Source organism: Enhydra lutris, unplaced genomic scaffold, assembly GCF_002288905.1.
Source record: "Enhydra lutris kenyoni isolate GAN:26980312 unplaced genomic scaffold, ASM228890v2 scaffoldscaffold4, whole genome shotgun sequence".
Taxonomy (NCBI): Eukaryota; Metazoa; Chordata; class Mammalia; order Carnivora; family Mustelidae; genus Enhydra; species Enhydra lutris.
Window position 1 is genome coordinate 55,701,749 of NW_019154088.1, and position 14,951 is coordinate 55,716,699.

At 43.3% G+C, this 14,951-nt stretch overlaps 1 protein-coding gene across 1 annotated transcript in view; it reads right to left on the reverse strand.

Annotated features, from left to right (window-relative positions):
- The window catches only part of LOC111158341 (coiled-coil domain containing 175), a 66,001-nt gene extending 53,663 nt beyond the window's left edge, over positions 1 to 12,338 (reverse strand). The window contains exons 1-5 of the mRNA XM_022520320.1: positions 12,182 to 12,338; positions 9,982 to 10,067; positions 7,849 to 7,960; positions 3,710 to 3,845; positions 922 to 1,150 (exon numbers count right to left, since the gene is read on the reverse strand). Of these exons, the coding sequence (XP_022376028.1) occupies positions 922 to 1,150; positions 3,710 to 3,845; positions 7,849 to 7,960; positions 9,982 to 10,067; positions 12,182 to 12,338 (720 nt within the window). The remainder of the gene's footprint in view (positions 1 to 921; positions 1,151 to 3,709; positions 3,846 to 7,848; positions 7,961 to 9,981; positions 10,068 to 12,181) is intronic.
- Between the last annotated feature and the right edge of the window lie 2,613 nt (positions 12,339 to 14,951).

Below are 14,951 nucleotides of genomic sequence, written 5' to 3' on the forward strand. Positions count from 1 at the left end.
CCCAAGGTCTTGCGGTCATAGACATCGTATTGGCAAATTGTTTTGTATTAGGGGAGAGCTTACAAATTTGAAGACTCAGATAGCTGTAATAGAGATTTCCTTTCTCATAGGAAGTAAAGGAAATTAACAGGCTGTTACCCCAGCCTATCACGTGCCTTCAGGGAACATCGGTGGGCGCTACCCAGGTTGTGAGCCCTAGCCAATTTTCCTGCATGACAGTCATGCCCATGACCATCTCAGAGAGGACAGCAGCAGGGACCCAGCTGCAGTTCTCATCATGAGCTAGGCTGCCACACATGGGGAAGAAGGAAGTCTGCTGGGAACACCTCCCATGCAGACAGCCCTGCCTCTCCTGGGGTAACAGAAGCACAGCAAAGAGGAACCATCACAAGCCACTCTGATGGTGAATTTTAATTAACATAGCCTAGCAGACACCAAGATGTGGTAGTCATTCCCATCCACTTTCCCCAAACTGCTAGTCTCAAAATAGTCTTTCCTGTTGCAGCTCTTGGCTCTGCCTATGCCTTCTGCAGATTGCTCTGTTCCAGTGCATTTAGTCAGAGCTGAAAGCTTGGCAGGGCAGAACTCCCTGGTCTTGTCCATAGAAGACATGGCCTCAGAATGGTCAGAGGCAACGAGATACCATGAACACAAGGTCCTTGTCACTATAAGGCTGCCTATGAGCAAGGGGCCACCCCAGTGTTACAAATCCCATCACTCATATTCTTTCCCATGACCGGAGATGCTAGGACACGACCAGTGTGTACCCTAAGGGGCTCCAGCATGCTTGTGTCTCTGACCTATTCCCATCCCACTGTTCATAGGAAGTACTGCATGGAACACTTGTTAGCCTTGAGAATTTCCTGCCCGAGATTCTATACAATTGTTTGTTTGTTTTTTTAAATGAATCATGCCACTTACCTCTTCATTCAATTTTTGTTTTCTTTTCAAAAATTCCTCCTTCTCTTTTTCCAATTGTTCCTCTATTTGTTTGAGATGTTGTTTTTGCAATTCAATTTCTTTTCTCTTCAAGTGTATTTGGGTGTAGGTCTCATTGATGTAAACAGTCGTAGAGGCTTTTTCTTCCATCGTGTGGTTGAGCGTCAACACTAACTCTTCATGCTTCTTCGCCAGCAACACTTGCTCTTTACTAGGAGAGAAGGATGGCTCATGGAATGTAAAGTATGGTTTTTAGGAAAGGAATTTAAAGTCTGTTTGCGGCGATGAACACCATAAAGAGGGAAATTGTAAGAAATACTTACTTCAGAGGGTTTTGTGATCTCTTAAACTTGGTTGAGAAGGAAACACAAGACAAATGTCATTCTTGCAACCGTTCACTGCTGCAAAAGTTTTATGTGGTCCTGCCTCACCCACCCAGCCCATTCCTGGTAGTAACTATGGGATGTATTGGTCTAAAGTATGCAAGGATTCAAAAACAGTTTCAAGCAGGTGAATGGAATGTGACCAAACAAATGGATTGATAGGTTGCATTGCTCTAACCACCTTATCCTGAAACACGCAATCGATCCATTCCTGCCAGTGCCCTGCAGGGAGGGCCCAGGAGAGGGCTAGCCCTCCTCTGGTGGACAGGAGTCAAGGGAGGAGTGTGTAGAATCTGTCTTCACTGTTCAGAAGATACTTGAAACCTAACCTGAACTCTCTTATCCTCTCCCAGCTACAGCCAAATCTGAGTTCAAGACAAGACATTAACTTCACCTCTCTGTTGCTAGCCACATCCATCTGAGGAAGAGAAACATCTACCCAGGGCTAACAGTGCAAGATGGGAAGGACAGACAACTGGCACCATTTCTAGATTTTTCCATTTTTAAAAGCTTCTACAACATTAAGACCTTTTCCCTTTCTCTAAAGACTTCAGTTGTTCAGGGGGATTGTGTGCAAAGCCTCAGGAAAATGGAAACAGGTTGTTGGTTAAGTTTATTTTCTAGAAGTCAGCTCTACCACGGAAATGCAGTTAAAAGCCCAGGCTAGAGAGGCTGGGTAATGGGTGCCTTGTGGGTCTAGTAGAAGAAGCCTTCTAAGAATGAGTCAACCTAAGGATTGAGCAGCTTCAGTGCCACTAAGCAAAACAAGTTAAAAAAAAAAAAACCCACAAAACAAAAAAACCTGACTAGGTGTATTGAGATGGGTTGAGAAGAGAGAACTCAGACACTGAACACAGGACCTAAGGAAAACCTATGCAAAGAACTTGCCTTTTCGTGGGGACTGTCCAGGAGAGGACCACCTGTCAGAGAGTGTTGGCATCTTGGTGGAAAGTTTTCTTTGAAAAATGGATGCAATGACATTGTAGCTGGGTGACAGTAGCTCATCAAGCAACCCACCTTATGCCTGGCATTCACCTTTCCATAAAGATTTCTCTAGAACAGGGACTCTCCCAAGTGTGGTCAGGACCAGCAGCATTAGTATCACCTGGCAACTCGTGAGAAATGCACATTCTTACTCCCACCTCCTACACCTACTCAATTGGAAATTTGGGGTGCCAGGGAAAGTTCTAGTAGTTTGGGTTTTAAGAAGCATTCCAAGTGATTCTGATGCATCCCCAAGTTTGAGAATCGCTGGTCTGTACAGGGGTGCTGGTGCTGGCCAGCCTGGATATTATTTTCCTTTTATCAGTTTAGGAATCAAAAGCTAGTTCACCTAGCTGTCTCTGGCGATTGTGGCTAGTGAATCCCTACGAGGGGTTAGAGTTCTCAAGCTTAGGTGATCACGAACTTTCTTTTTTAAGGAGCATCCCCCAGAACAGGTGTTCTGAGGCCCTAACTGGGGAAAGGCATCCCTGGGCCTCAAGATCTCCACCTAATTCCTGACACGTTGAAAGCACGGGCACGCAGCAACCTCCTGATCACTTCAGCTTCCCAAGATTTCTTTCTTTCATGTGGGCTCCTTCAACATTTCTTCCTCTGACAAACTGACATTCTGGTATCTATGCGTCAGCCTTACAGAATTGCACACAATGCAAGTTCTTCTTAAGGTTTTGTGGGTTTTCCTTTCAGAATATGTCTCTTCCTCTGTGAGCTGCATAAATTCAAACTTGCAATCCTCATTTTACAGGTGGAGGAAAGGAGGCCCATGGGGTAAAGTCCTGGTGACACAGCTCAGGAATAAAGGAAAGAAACTAAGAGGAGTCAGAATCTGAGCTACAGGCGGTTATATATATCATCTCATTCAATTACAGATAAAGTCTGTAATTAATTCTCTGCTGGGAACCAAACCGATCCTCAGATCTCCAGCAGTTTACTGCTAAATATCTTTAAGAAACTAAACTAGCTACATTGAATCTGGTTTGATACTGTATTTACAATATGACACCCAGCCAGATCTCTTGCTTTAGTGGCTGAGGTTTGTAAACTTAACTTTAATGAAGTGGAAACCGAAACCACTGTGTGCCTTTCCCTTTGGAGGGGGCATGTGATTCACACACAGTAGGAGCTGCTGAGAAGCTAGTTGGCCTCTGAAACTTTACAGGTCTTCGGACTACAGGGATTGAAGATTTTTTGCTCTCCTCCCAGCTCTGTGTGGCCATCACACCCCCCTCACCAGCCAAGGTCATCTGCTCCAGGTGATATCTACCTCCTACTTGGCCCGCACCAGCTCAGACCAGAGGACAGGCCCCTTAAGACAATTTTCAGACTCCAGCCACAGATCCCAACTCCCGCCAGTACTGAATTAAAAAAAAAAAAAAAATACATACCCTAAAGCATCATTAATTCTTTTCAGATCAAGTATTCTCATCTTCAGAAACTGTATGTCATCACCCATCCTTTTAATGTCCGTCTTTATTTGATTTATCTCAAAAAGATTTAATCTGCGTGCATCTCTGACACATTCTTAAAAGGAAGCAGAAAATTTGAGAAATGGCACACTTGATACTGAATTTCTAAATCATGAAAAAAGATAGGTCTTTCTTTGAAATACTCTTTTAACTATGTCCCTGTAGCAGGGGCCTCTTACCCCTTTGGGCAGCCTCAATCTCACTGATCAATTCTTTCCCTTACTTCGGCTGCTGCTGTGGGGACCAGGTTTTGATGGGCTCTCAATGACGTCCCACTGGTGTGGCCTGGCAGCGCGTCATTCCTGCTTATTCTTCCCACTTCTCACCTGCTGTCCAGGACCTCCTCGTCCCCTCTGCCGTGGGACTTCTTTAAACGTGCACACCAGTGTACGTGTAACCCAAAGTGTGGGAGGGGGGCAAACAGTGGACCCATGAGGGACAGGAGAAGATGGAACAGTGTGTCTTGGAGCGTGTTCCCGTGCTTAGGGACTTGTTTTCAGCAGCAGTCAGCACCCTGTTACACCCCATATCTGCGCTCCCTCCTCCTGCTTTGGTCTCCTTATGCTGCCCACATCCCCCTTGGGTTGTGCTCCCAAATAATAGTGCAAAAGCCCCTGCTCTGTTTTCTGGGGAACTCGGCGTGTTAAAGAACTAACTATTTCTCAACAAATAACACATCAGTGTAATCACGTAAGCCTGCAGAGGTCTACCTCAGTGCGCGATAGATGGAGAAAGTATTTTTTCATACTGATGTTTAAAAGGTACTGACTACCCATTTCTACACCAAAAATTCTCTAGAAACGAGCTGGTAGTGCCACCTGACAGAGCTAAGTGATTTCTCCAAGGCTACTTGTTAAGTTCGTTTGTTGTAGCTGCACTTCCCAAACTTTGATGTCTCAAATATGCATATATATCACCTGGGGATGTTATTGAAATACAGATCCTTTGCAAGAATTTATTTATCTATTTTAGAGAGAGAGTACATGAGTGTGCATGAGCGAGGGGAGGAGCGGAGGGGGAGGGAGCAGCAGACTCCACATGGAGCCCCACATGGGGCTCGAACCCAGGACCCCGAGATCATGACCTGAGCTGAAACCAAGAGTTAGATGCTTAACCGACCGAGCCACCCAGGCGCCCCCAAAATACAAAATACAAATTCTGATATAGTAGAATCTAGAGATTCTGCATTTTATAAAAAGCCTTTAGATGCTGCTAATGCTGCTGATTCAAGAATCACAATTTGAGTAGCAAAGTTTTTTAACGCAAGACCAGTTAAATTTATGTGGTTAGGTATTCAGTAGGTATCAAGAACCGCTTTAGCTAGTATGCTAGTATGCGCTTTTCCTTCTAAATATTTTTCCTGATGAGAAAATTAAGCCAAAGAGTCTTAATTCTGCCTTCAGCACAGATTCTTCTAAGTCTTTTTTTTTTCCTGTATATAGAGTTTATTTTATTTTCCCTGGCACACCACACTAACACCATGCATCTTGTTTTATAACTATCATTCCATGTCTAATTGGGAGATAGAAATCTTATAAATTGAACAGGGAAATTTTAACATAGAGAATTAGTAAGCCTGAGACGAATAGAGTAATGAGGGATTGGATAGTAAGAGAGAAAAGAGAACTCTAAGGGATTCAAGGCTGAGAAGAGTTTGAGGAAACAGCCCCTCCAGCCCTGAAATCCAGGCCTCATTGGAGAGGGCTGTGCCTCACAGGATGGCAAATAAATTCAGGAGATGCTGAGCTAGCAGAACTTATGGAAATCTGCCTTCTGGAAGAATCAAGGGGTCCTGTCCACAGGGAGTTGCCACACTTCAGGTCTCACTGCAAGGCCATCTGAAGAGTGCTAGGAAAGCTGCTCACAGTGGTGCCTCACTGGTAGCAATCCACCATGAAGCTGCCCCAGGGGGCCTGGAGGAAGTTGTTGGTTAAGGTGTGGGGGGAGGTAGGAAGTCCTGGAGGAAGTTGCCCTGGGATGGGGAATGGAGGAACCTGCCTTGGTGGGGGGTAGGGGGTGGAGGAAAGCTGCCAGGCTCTATGGGAGCCTGACAAGCAACAGCTGTGTGCACCGCAAGCACTGGCCAAGCTGAGCACCCTGGGGCCAGAAGGAGACCCCCTTTTCCCTCTAGTACCCTTCCAGTGCCCTCTCTTGACAAAGCTCGACATGGTGCTGGCTGGTAAAGGGGGTAATGATGGGCCCAGCTCTCCTAACAGGCAAGGAAGGTAGATTTGGAGCTGCAAGGCAATAAATGGACAAGTGGAACATTGACTTAAAAAGTGATTTGCTGTTGTTGCTTTTGTTTGTTTTTAATTTAGACCCCTGGGTGGGGGAGGGGGAGGTTAAATGGCAGTAACCTTCAGTAAGTGTCCTTCACCAAGTGAGGACACTTGGGAGTTGTTCTCCATTGAGCAAGGGAGGCAGCCCTTTCTATTCTTCACCGTGACTGCTCCCTGAACGTGGGATGCACCTGAGGAGACAAGGAACCAAGGGCAGTGTCAAGCTTTTGTAGGCTTTCCTGTAGAGGACCTGAGCTGTGAGCCTCAGCCAACACTCCTGACAGCAGGGGAAATGAAACTGAACTCTTACCCTACACCAAATACCAAATGTAATCAGAAACAAATCAAAAACCTAAATGCCAGAGCTAAAACTATAAAACTCTTAGAAGAAAACATAGGAGGAAATCTTAAAGACACTGGATTTAGCAATGATTTCTTGGATAGGACACCAAAAGCACAGGCAATAAAAGAAAATATAGATAAAATGGACTACATCAAAATTTAAAACTTTTGGGGGTGCATGAGTGGCTCAGTCGGTTAAGTGTCTGCTCAGGTCATGTTCTCGGGGTCCTGGGATTGAGCCTCACTTCGGGCTCTCTGCTCAGCAGGGAGGTCTGTTTCTCTCTCTCCCTCTCAAATGAATAAACAACATCTTTTTAGAAATTTGAAACTTTTGTGCATTGATAGTCAATATCAGGTGAAAAGGCAAACCATGGAATGGGTCAAAATATTTGCAAATCATCTGATAGAGGGTTAACATTAGAGTCCATGAGGAAGAATTCCCACAACTTAATAAAAACAACCAAACAACCTACTTAAAAGATGAACAAAGGACCTGAACAGGTATTTCTCCAAAGAAGATAAGCCGATTACCAAATAAGCACATGAAAAAATGCTCAATATCACTAGTCGTTAGGGAAATACAAATCAAAACCATGACACCGATTCACACCCATTGGGATGGCTGTATCTAAAAGAACAAAAGGAACAGAAAAGAACAAAGGTTGACAAGAATGTGAAGAAATTGGGATCCTTGGGCATCACGGTGGGAATGTAAATTACTGCAGCCACCAGGGAAAACAGCATGGCAGTTTCTCAACACTTAAAGTAAAAAACCCATATGACCGTACGATCCAGCAATTTCCTTCTGTATATATGCCCAAAAGGATGGGAAGCTGGGACTCAAACATGTATTTGCATCACCATGTTTATAACAGCTTTGTTCACAATAGTTGAAAGGTGGAAACAACCCAAGGGTCTGTCAGTGGATGAAGAGATACACCAAAAACCATATACACATACAATGGGATATTGTTCAGCCTTAAAATGAAGGAAAATTCTGACAAATGCTATAACGTGGAGGAATCTTGAAGACCTGCCAAGTGAAATTAGCCAGTCACAAAAGGGTAAGTATCACATGATACCTCATTTATATGAGGCACCTATAGTTCTGAAACTTATAGAGAGAAAGTAGAATAATGGTTTAGGTGAGTCAAGCTGCCTAATTTAATTGAATAAATACCAATTTGGAATGGGCTGATCTATACATTGTTAGTCTATCTAGATACTAAATTACATAAATTCAAGTTTTATATATATAATTTCCACTTTCCACTTAAAATGTAAGGGGAAATTATCGTGGATCTCTGTTTGTGTTGTGCACTCTTTCTAGCTATATTTTGACATGACCTAACTACTAAATGTGTCTTCCTACAAGTAGTAGGCTCTATTTTCTTGTAAGATAAACTAAATTTCTATGGTTGATAACCTTAAAAGTACCTTCCAATTCTCGGCCAATGCTAGTAGGAAGAGTTTCCAGTAAAAAGTATAGTCTGCTGAGTTCCATGCTTTCAATTTCCAGGAGATCGATTGTGGCTTTTCTCATTTCTTCCTGAAAATTTGAATTACATATTTAAAAAGTTAAGGCATTAAACTAATAAAATTGATTTCCTAAGCAATGCCCTATTATAAATATTTTTAGAGATCAAGCTTTGATTTCTGTTCAACACCTTCTGCTCGTATTTTTATTTGGAATAGAAAGTGTGAAAAATCACTCTTCTATAATCAGTTTTTAAGATAAGACATCTTCTAATCTCTGCTGATTTTCCTCTCAGAAATTATCTTTTCTTCTGTTTCTTGTATGCAATTTCAACTTAAAAGGAGAGACTCCAAAAAAAAGGGGTAATGCTGAGGAAAAAAGCTGATTAATTAAAAGATGGAAAATACCTATAAAAATATGTTTAGGTATAAAAAGAACAATATTTTTTAATACATAACCATAAATCCAAACAAATAGTCTGGTGGGGATTTTTATGCTTTGTTTTTTTTGGTGAGGCTTATTTTAAAAAAGGAAAACCATCCAAAAATCTGTTCATGGAAAAAAAATAGGTACATGGGGCGCCTGGGTGGCTCAGTGGGTTAAAGCCTCTGCCTTTAGCTCGGGTCATGATTCTAGGGTCCTGGGATCAAGCCCCCGCTTTGGGCTCTCTGCTCAGCAGGGAGCCTTCTTCCCCGCTATTCCCCCTCCGCCCCCCGCCTGCCTCTCTACCTACTTGTGATCTCGGTCTGTCAAATAAATAAATAAATCTTTAAAAAAAATAGGTAAATCATCTCTTAAATAATTGGTTGTGATGCCTATAGTTCTTTTTTGACCTGCGAAAATGTCATTATATTTTACGAGTCATAAAAAGCAGATTACTTCATTGTATATATAACATGATCACTTTTCTATTAAAAATATTTCAATACAGGCATTGCCTATTTCCTGGAAGTAGAAAAGACATTCATTAAAGAGTTAATTATGATTATTTTAGGGTGCTGAGAGCATGGTGGTTTTTACTTTCCACCTTTTACTTGTCTATTTAAACCCCCCCCCCACCAGGGTAAATACGCTGTGCTTTCAGAATGGTAAAAATTAATAGCGATAAATCCCTCCATCTTATAAAGCAAAGAGATTTCACAGCTCATATATTACATGGAGACATACTAGATACTTCAATAAGCCACACTAAATATCTTGACCCCTTCAAACCCAGGAGGAAAATAAAACTCAAAGAACAAAGCAGAGGAAAGTTTCCACAGGGCCACAGTGGCATCACACACACCATCTCCCAGGGTTTACATGTATTCAATAAACCGGGACTATAGAGCATAACGCTGTAGTCTGCATACTCATGTACATATAATCACAGAAAAATATCAAGGAGATGCACTTTTCTCAGCAGTCTGCAGACTCAAACTCCTTTAGAGGCACGTATCTACATTTTTAGATACTTGATATGCAGTTGATTCTTCAATATTTTTAAATCAGATGAAGAGATGTCACCCTCCTGACCCGGCTGGGGAAGCATTGTAAATATCACCCAGAACCATGTAGACACACCTGACGCTTCAAAAGGAAATTCTTTAACTATTTCTTTGATGGGGCCCAGTGAGCATAACAAAGAGTTGGTTTGTTTTCACTGACCAGTACTGTACCTCAGTGGAACAGGTACCAAGTCATCTCTCAGCAGTTACGTAAGAAATTGCTTATGGAGAACTGAGTGAATAGGGACCACACATGGCTTCTATATTGGGGTCAAGCATTTGCCCATGTGGCTCACCCCTTCATGGAGCAACGCCATCACCAGTATTGCTCTCCTAACCAGGCTGCAATGCAAACCCCACCCCCCGCCCAATCCACAGCACAGGTCCTTAACTTGGGGTTCTTTGTGGAACATCAGGCAGCACTCCCCAGCTGATCAACACCCGTGCAAATGCTTGTGAATTGAGATAAACATTTTCTTCACTTGGAATAAATATTTTCCCTATTCATCTATTCAAGTATCTTGAATAGACTTGGTGCTAGATTAAGTTGATGAAGAAATAAGTGAAAGATTGAAAAAAAAATAGTTCTCATAGGTAATACCATACCAATTTCTTAACGGCGATAGCAATGTCCTTAAGAAAGGTCCTAGCTTCTTCGTTGCATTTAAAATAGTCACTTTGCAGTGATTGTTCTAAAAAAAAAAAAAAAAATTAGAAAATGAAGCTCTTACTTTTTGGTCCAAATCCTATTTAACCCTTTAGATCTAGCTCAAATGCCTGCACAGCTGAAAATGATACCTGAATTCCTATAGTACTTATATGAATCTCTTCTGAACGTATTTCCTAATTGATAGTATTCTCACTTAGGTATATATTTATTGCTTCTTGAGGACAAACTCCTCTTGATATTCCATCTTTGCCTCTCTCATGAGAGAAAGAAGGAATTTATATAGAACAGGACAAAAAAAATTCAATAAATTTTTATGAAAGGAATAAATATAATAGGCCTATAGTGTAGGTTTGAGAATGTTTTCATAGTATATACACTTGTACACATATAAATATAATATTTTGCAAAAAATCCACTCATTTAATTAACGGTTTCAAAGTCCCTTATGTCATTTTTACTTCTGTGCCAATATTTAAATCCTGAGATGAGAGTAAAGATTTGTAAAACTGGTAGGCGTGAGGTAGACAGACATACGAAAGGTGTCTCTCTTCTCTCACACACTGTAGGTAGGAAGCACATAAGAAGAGAGGTTTATGAAATGTTAGTAATGGTAATGAAGACCAGATATGTACCAAATGGAAAGGAGGAAGGGGAAAAATGAATATAAGGCAGAGAACAGAGGGAGCTATACTTACCTTGGCTCTGGTGCCAGGAAGTTACCCAGATTTTGTCCAAATGAATTCCAGGCCTGCATCTTCATGTGTGGGATAAGTTTGATGAGATTAATGCTTTACATTCATTATCTAAGTTGATTACTATAATCTTATGATGACTTCCATTTCACAGTGGAGAAATCTGACTTTTGAGAGTGTATCATATGTTCAAGGTCACAGAGCCCATCACTGAGAGTCTAGATGCAAACACAAGTCTGACTCCAAAGCCTTTAGCCTTAATGGCCATACTCTCCCCTCAGAAGAGTAAAGAAAAAAAAATTTTTTTTAAGATTTTATTTATTTATTTGACAGAGAAAGAGGGATCTCAAGTAGGCAGAGAGGCAGGCAGATAGAGGAAGAAGCAGGCTCCCCGCCAAGCAGAGAGCCTGATGTGGAGCTCGATCCCAGGACCCTGAGATCATGACCTGAGCCACCCAGGTGCCCCTAAAGAACAATTTCTGCCCTCAGTTCCAGGAAACTCAGATCCTCTTAATGAACTAAGCTCTCAAACCAGGTGAAAGTCGGTTACTGAGTTTGCAAGCAAGCAGGTGTTAGGAAGAGACAGGCCTCGCCTGTTTTCACCTTCCCCTACTTCTAATGGAATGAATGAGCACAAGTTCCCACTTGCAAATGGGCTGGAGAGCTGCATATCCTCTCATTCCCACCAGAGGCTTAATGAAGTTTCTTCCTACAAAAAACTTTGAGAGTTCAGAAATTATTAGCAGAAAAATATTTGCACAGAAGTACTGGGATGAAATGCACATGCTGATCAAGTACGAAGAAGAGTTCAAGACCTAGCTCTTGTTGTTGGGCCGAAATGGTTTATGAGCTCAACAAGAAATGCCCTTTCTTGGACCCTGTCTTACCTTAAACTTAGGTGCCTTGATTACAGGTTCGGCTTTCTAACTAAAGAAGAATTTTAACCCGTCCCCAGGCAAGGTTACTATGTTTGCATCTCCCAAACATCCTTGTTTAATTTTCCTTGTCTAATACAATAGGAGCTTCTTAAACACTCCCTTTCTTGTTTGCCTATTAAACTCTCCACTTTATCATGACAAACTTTTGGAGGAAGTTAACTTACAAAGAAAAGAAGGGAGAAGCGGAAATTAAGATGTATAATCTAAATACAGGTGGGCATCCCAGTCGCAGGCAAATGGCAGTGGCCGCCGAGACCAGGCTTTGCCTGGAGTTTGTCACCAGTTGCTAGTGTGAATTGGGCCACGTCGTTCCAGTGGCATTAGAGCAAGAGAGCTGAGCCCTGGGTCCCACCGCGCTGCCTCTCTCTCTCCCCCAAGGAGTCTGAGAGGGCTCTGCCTTAGCCTGGGACACCCCGAGTTCCCGCGGAGAGGTCCCCGCAGAGGACCCCCCCCCCCCCCCAGGTACCGGCTAGGGGCCACCTCCGAGGTGCCCGCCAGCTTCTCACCCACAACAAAGAGCTGCTCCAGCGCCGCGGTCGCGACCGAGGAGCCCAGGGTGGAGGGGAAGGTGCATAACTCCAGGGACGGGCCGGTGGAGACGGCCGCCGCCCGCAGCGTCTTCTCGCTGAACCCCAGCTCTGGGGACCAGGAGCTCAGGGCCATCTTGTTGCTTTGCGCGGAGCCTCTCGGGCCTGAAGCCAGGACGGCCGGTTGCCACGGGCGACAGGGACGCCGAGGCCCAGCGCGACTCCCGGGGTGGGGGCCTCCCAGGTTCTTTTAACTTCAGCCGCGGTAATTAACCGATGCGGGAGGGCGGGGCCGCTCACCAGCCACCCTTTCCTCCTTGCGTTTGCAGATCTTGGTTCGGGTCCTGGGCGTTTGTCTGGAGCCCTGGAATCATAATAAGGATCACTTGGGAACGCATCTCTGTGCCAGGTCCTCCAGAAGGAGCTGTGATTTCACAGCGGCTTTGTGAGGCCGGTTCTGCCAGCTCCGCTTTCCCAGACTGGGAAACGGGCAGGGATGACTAAGTGATCGGCCCACGGTCCCAGGGCATAATTTTGGATTTAAAGTGGAGTCCGTATCGATCTTTCCACTCTGCTGCCAAACCCATCTCAGTACTCTCCTAGAACTTTCCTTGTATCTAGTCTATCATTTGCACGTTTTACCTGGAATCAGTGGTTTTCCTCCTTCTTCTTATCAAACCGTGAGCTCTTGGAGGCAGGGATATTCTTTATTTTTCTCTGCATCTCCAAAATTCAGCCCAGCGCCAGGCTCAGACTGAAGCCAACGATCAGTTCCCCTTTCCTCTGGCCGGCGAGAAATCAGCAAAGATGACTTAACCCTCTTCTTATAAGTTTGCAGATGGCAAAGCTAAAATCAGATCGTGACAGCGACACTAGCTATCATTTCTTGAATGCTTACTACATTGCAGGCACCTTTTTAGTCCTTTACAACAACCCATTTAACTTTTACAAAATCTTCTGAGGTAGTTACCATTTCCTGCTTTTCAGTGAGGACCCTGAGCCTCTGCTCCGAATCACTCCGCGGGACTGCCTGGGAGAAGACCTAGCACGTCGGTAACAAAACTAGTTCGAAAATCCGAGAAGAGCCATATCCCGGCCGGGGACACTCTCCTGGGTCTCGCTTTTGCGAGACTCGGTCTATGGCGTTCAGATCTCTCCCTGCTTTTCTGGGCTCTCCGGGGTGTGGCAGAGGCAGGAAAAGAGATTTCTCAAGTAACTCTTGCCAGATGGTTTCCTAAGTTCCGCCCACCGGAGACACGGGTGGAACATGAGACGGCCAAGAAGCCATTTCTGTTCCTGTGTCCAGGAGTGGCAGTTTCAGGCCACCACAGTAGGGTGCAAGTCCCAGTAGTTTGGGGGGTTCCAGAGACCGCAGCAGTGGGAGGCGGTGCCGCCCCCACTTTGCCAGGGCACAGCTGTCGGAGTGCGCATGCGCGAACCGTGCAAGGTGCGGCGGCTTTCTACTCCCCCGTGTCTTCCTGTCTTCCCTTGCGTTTCTGTAGCCCTTGTAGCACATTACCCGTGAGAAATTCCTCTCTTCATGGACTACCTAGACTGGACGCCCCCAAGCCAACATTTATGCTGCCTCCAGAATATTCTTCCCACTCATCATCTCATATGGACCACGTTGCTCTCCATTGCCTATGAATGAGGCCAGTCTCTAAGGGGGCATTCAGTGACCGCCCCCCCTTCCTTACTGGATTTGTTTTAGATTTTATGGCTTTTTTTTTTTTAAAGACCTTACTTATTATTTATTTATTTATTTATTTATTTATTTATTTTCTAAGATCTTATTTATATTTTTGTCAGAGAAAGAGAAAACACAAGCAGAGGGAGCAGTAGACAGAAGGAGAAGCAGGCTCTCCGCTGAGCATGGATCCCAAAGCCGGGATCCATCCCAGGACCTTGGCATCATGACCCAAGCTAAGTCAGAGGCTTAACTGACTGAGCCACCCAGTGCTCCCTGGATTTTATGACTTTTTGTGTCTATTTTCTTTATTTTTCCTGAACATGCTTTCTGAGGTATTTTCAGCTTCTGTTTTGACTCATGGTTCCTTCTGTATGGGATGACCTTTACAAAATCCAAACCATTCTATTTGGGAACTTAATCAATTCCCAAATAGAAACCTGGGCAAACAACATGAATAGGCACTTCATAAAAGAAAAAAAAAATCCCAAAAAATATAGTGAAAGAACATTTAAAGAAATTAGCAAAGAAAAAATTATATGCCCATTTTCCTCATTATATTGTTAAGATTAAAAAGAATAATAATTCAAAGTGTTGACACTGGGAGTGTGAATTACTATACTTTGTCTGGAGGACATTTTGGAAATACATATAAAGAATCTTAGCATATAGTAATGCTTTGAAGAATTGTTCTTTAAAAAATCATAGGTATGTCCAAGGACATGCATATGATCTTGTTTATCAGTGCTATTTTTAATAGTAAAAAATTACAAACAGCCAAAATGGTTTATAGTGGGACACTAGGTTTAAATAACCTAAGGGACATCTGTTCGGCATATCCTAGGAAGCAGGTCACCATATGGTGAAGAACATGGTTATGGGGTAGTTCAAATGAGTACTACCACTAAACAGAAGAGGTGTCTCTTGAGCAAGCTGATCTCTCTATGAATGCCCTCCAGTGTCCTTGCTCTGAAGGGTTAGTGTTGGTAATAATAACTCTTAGCTCATAATATTGTTGTAAGGACTAAATTAAGTGAACACTTAATGCTGTGTTTAACACAT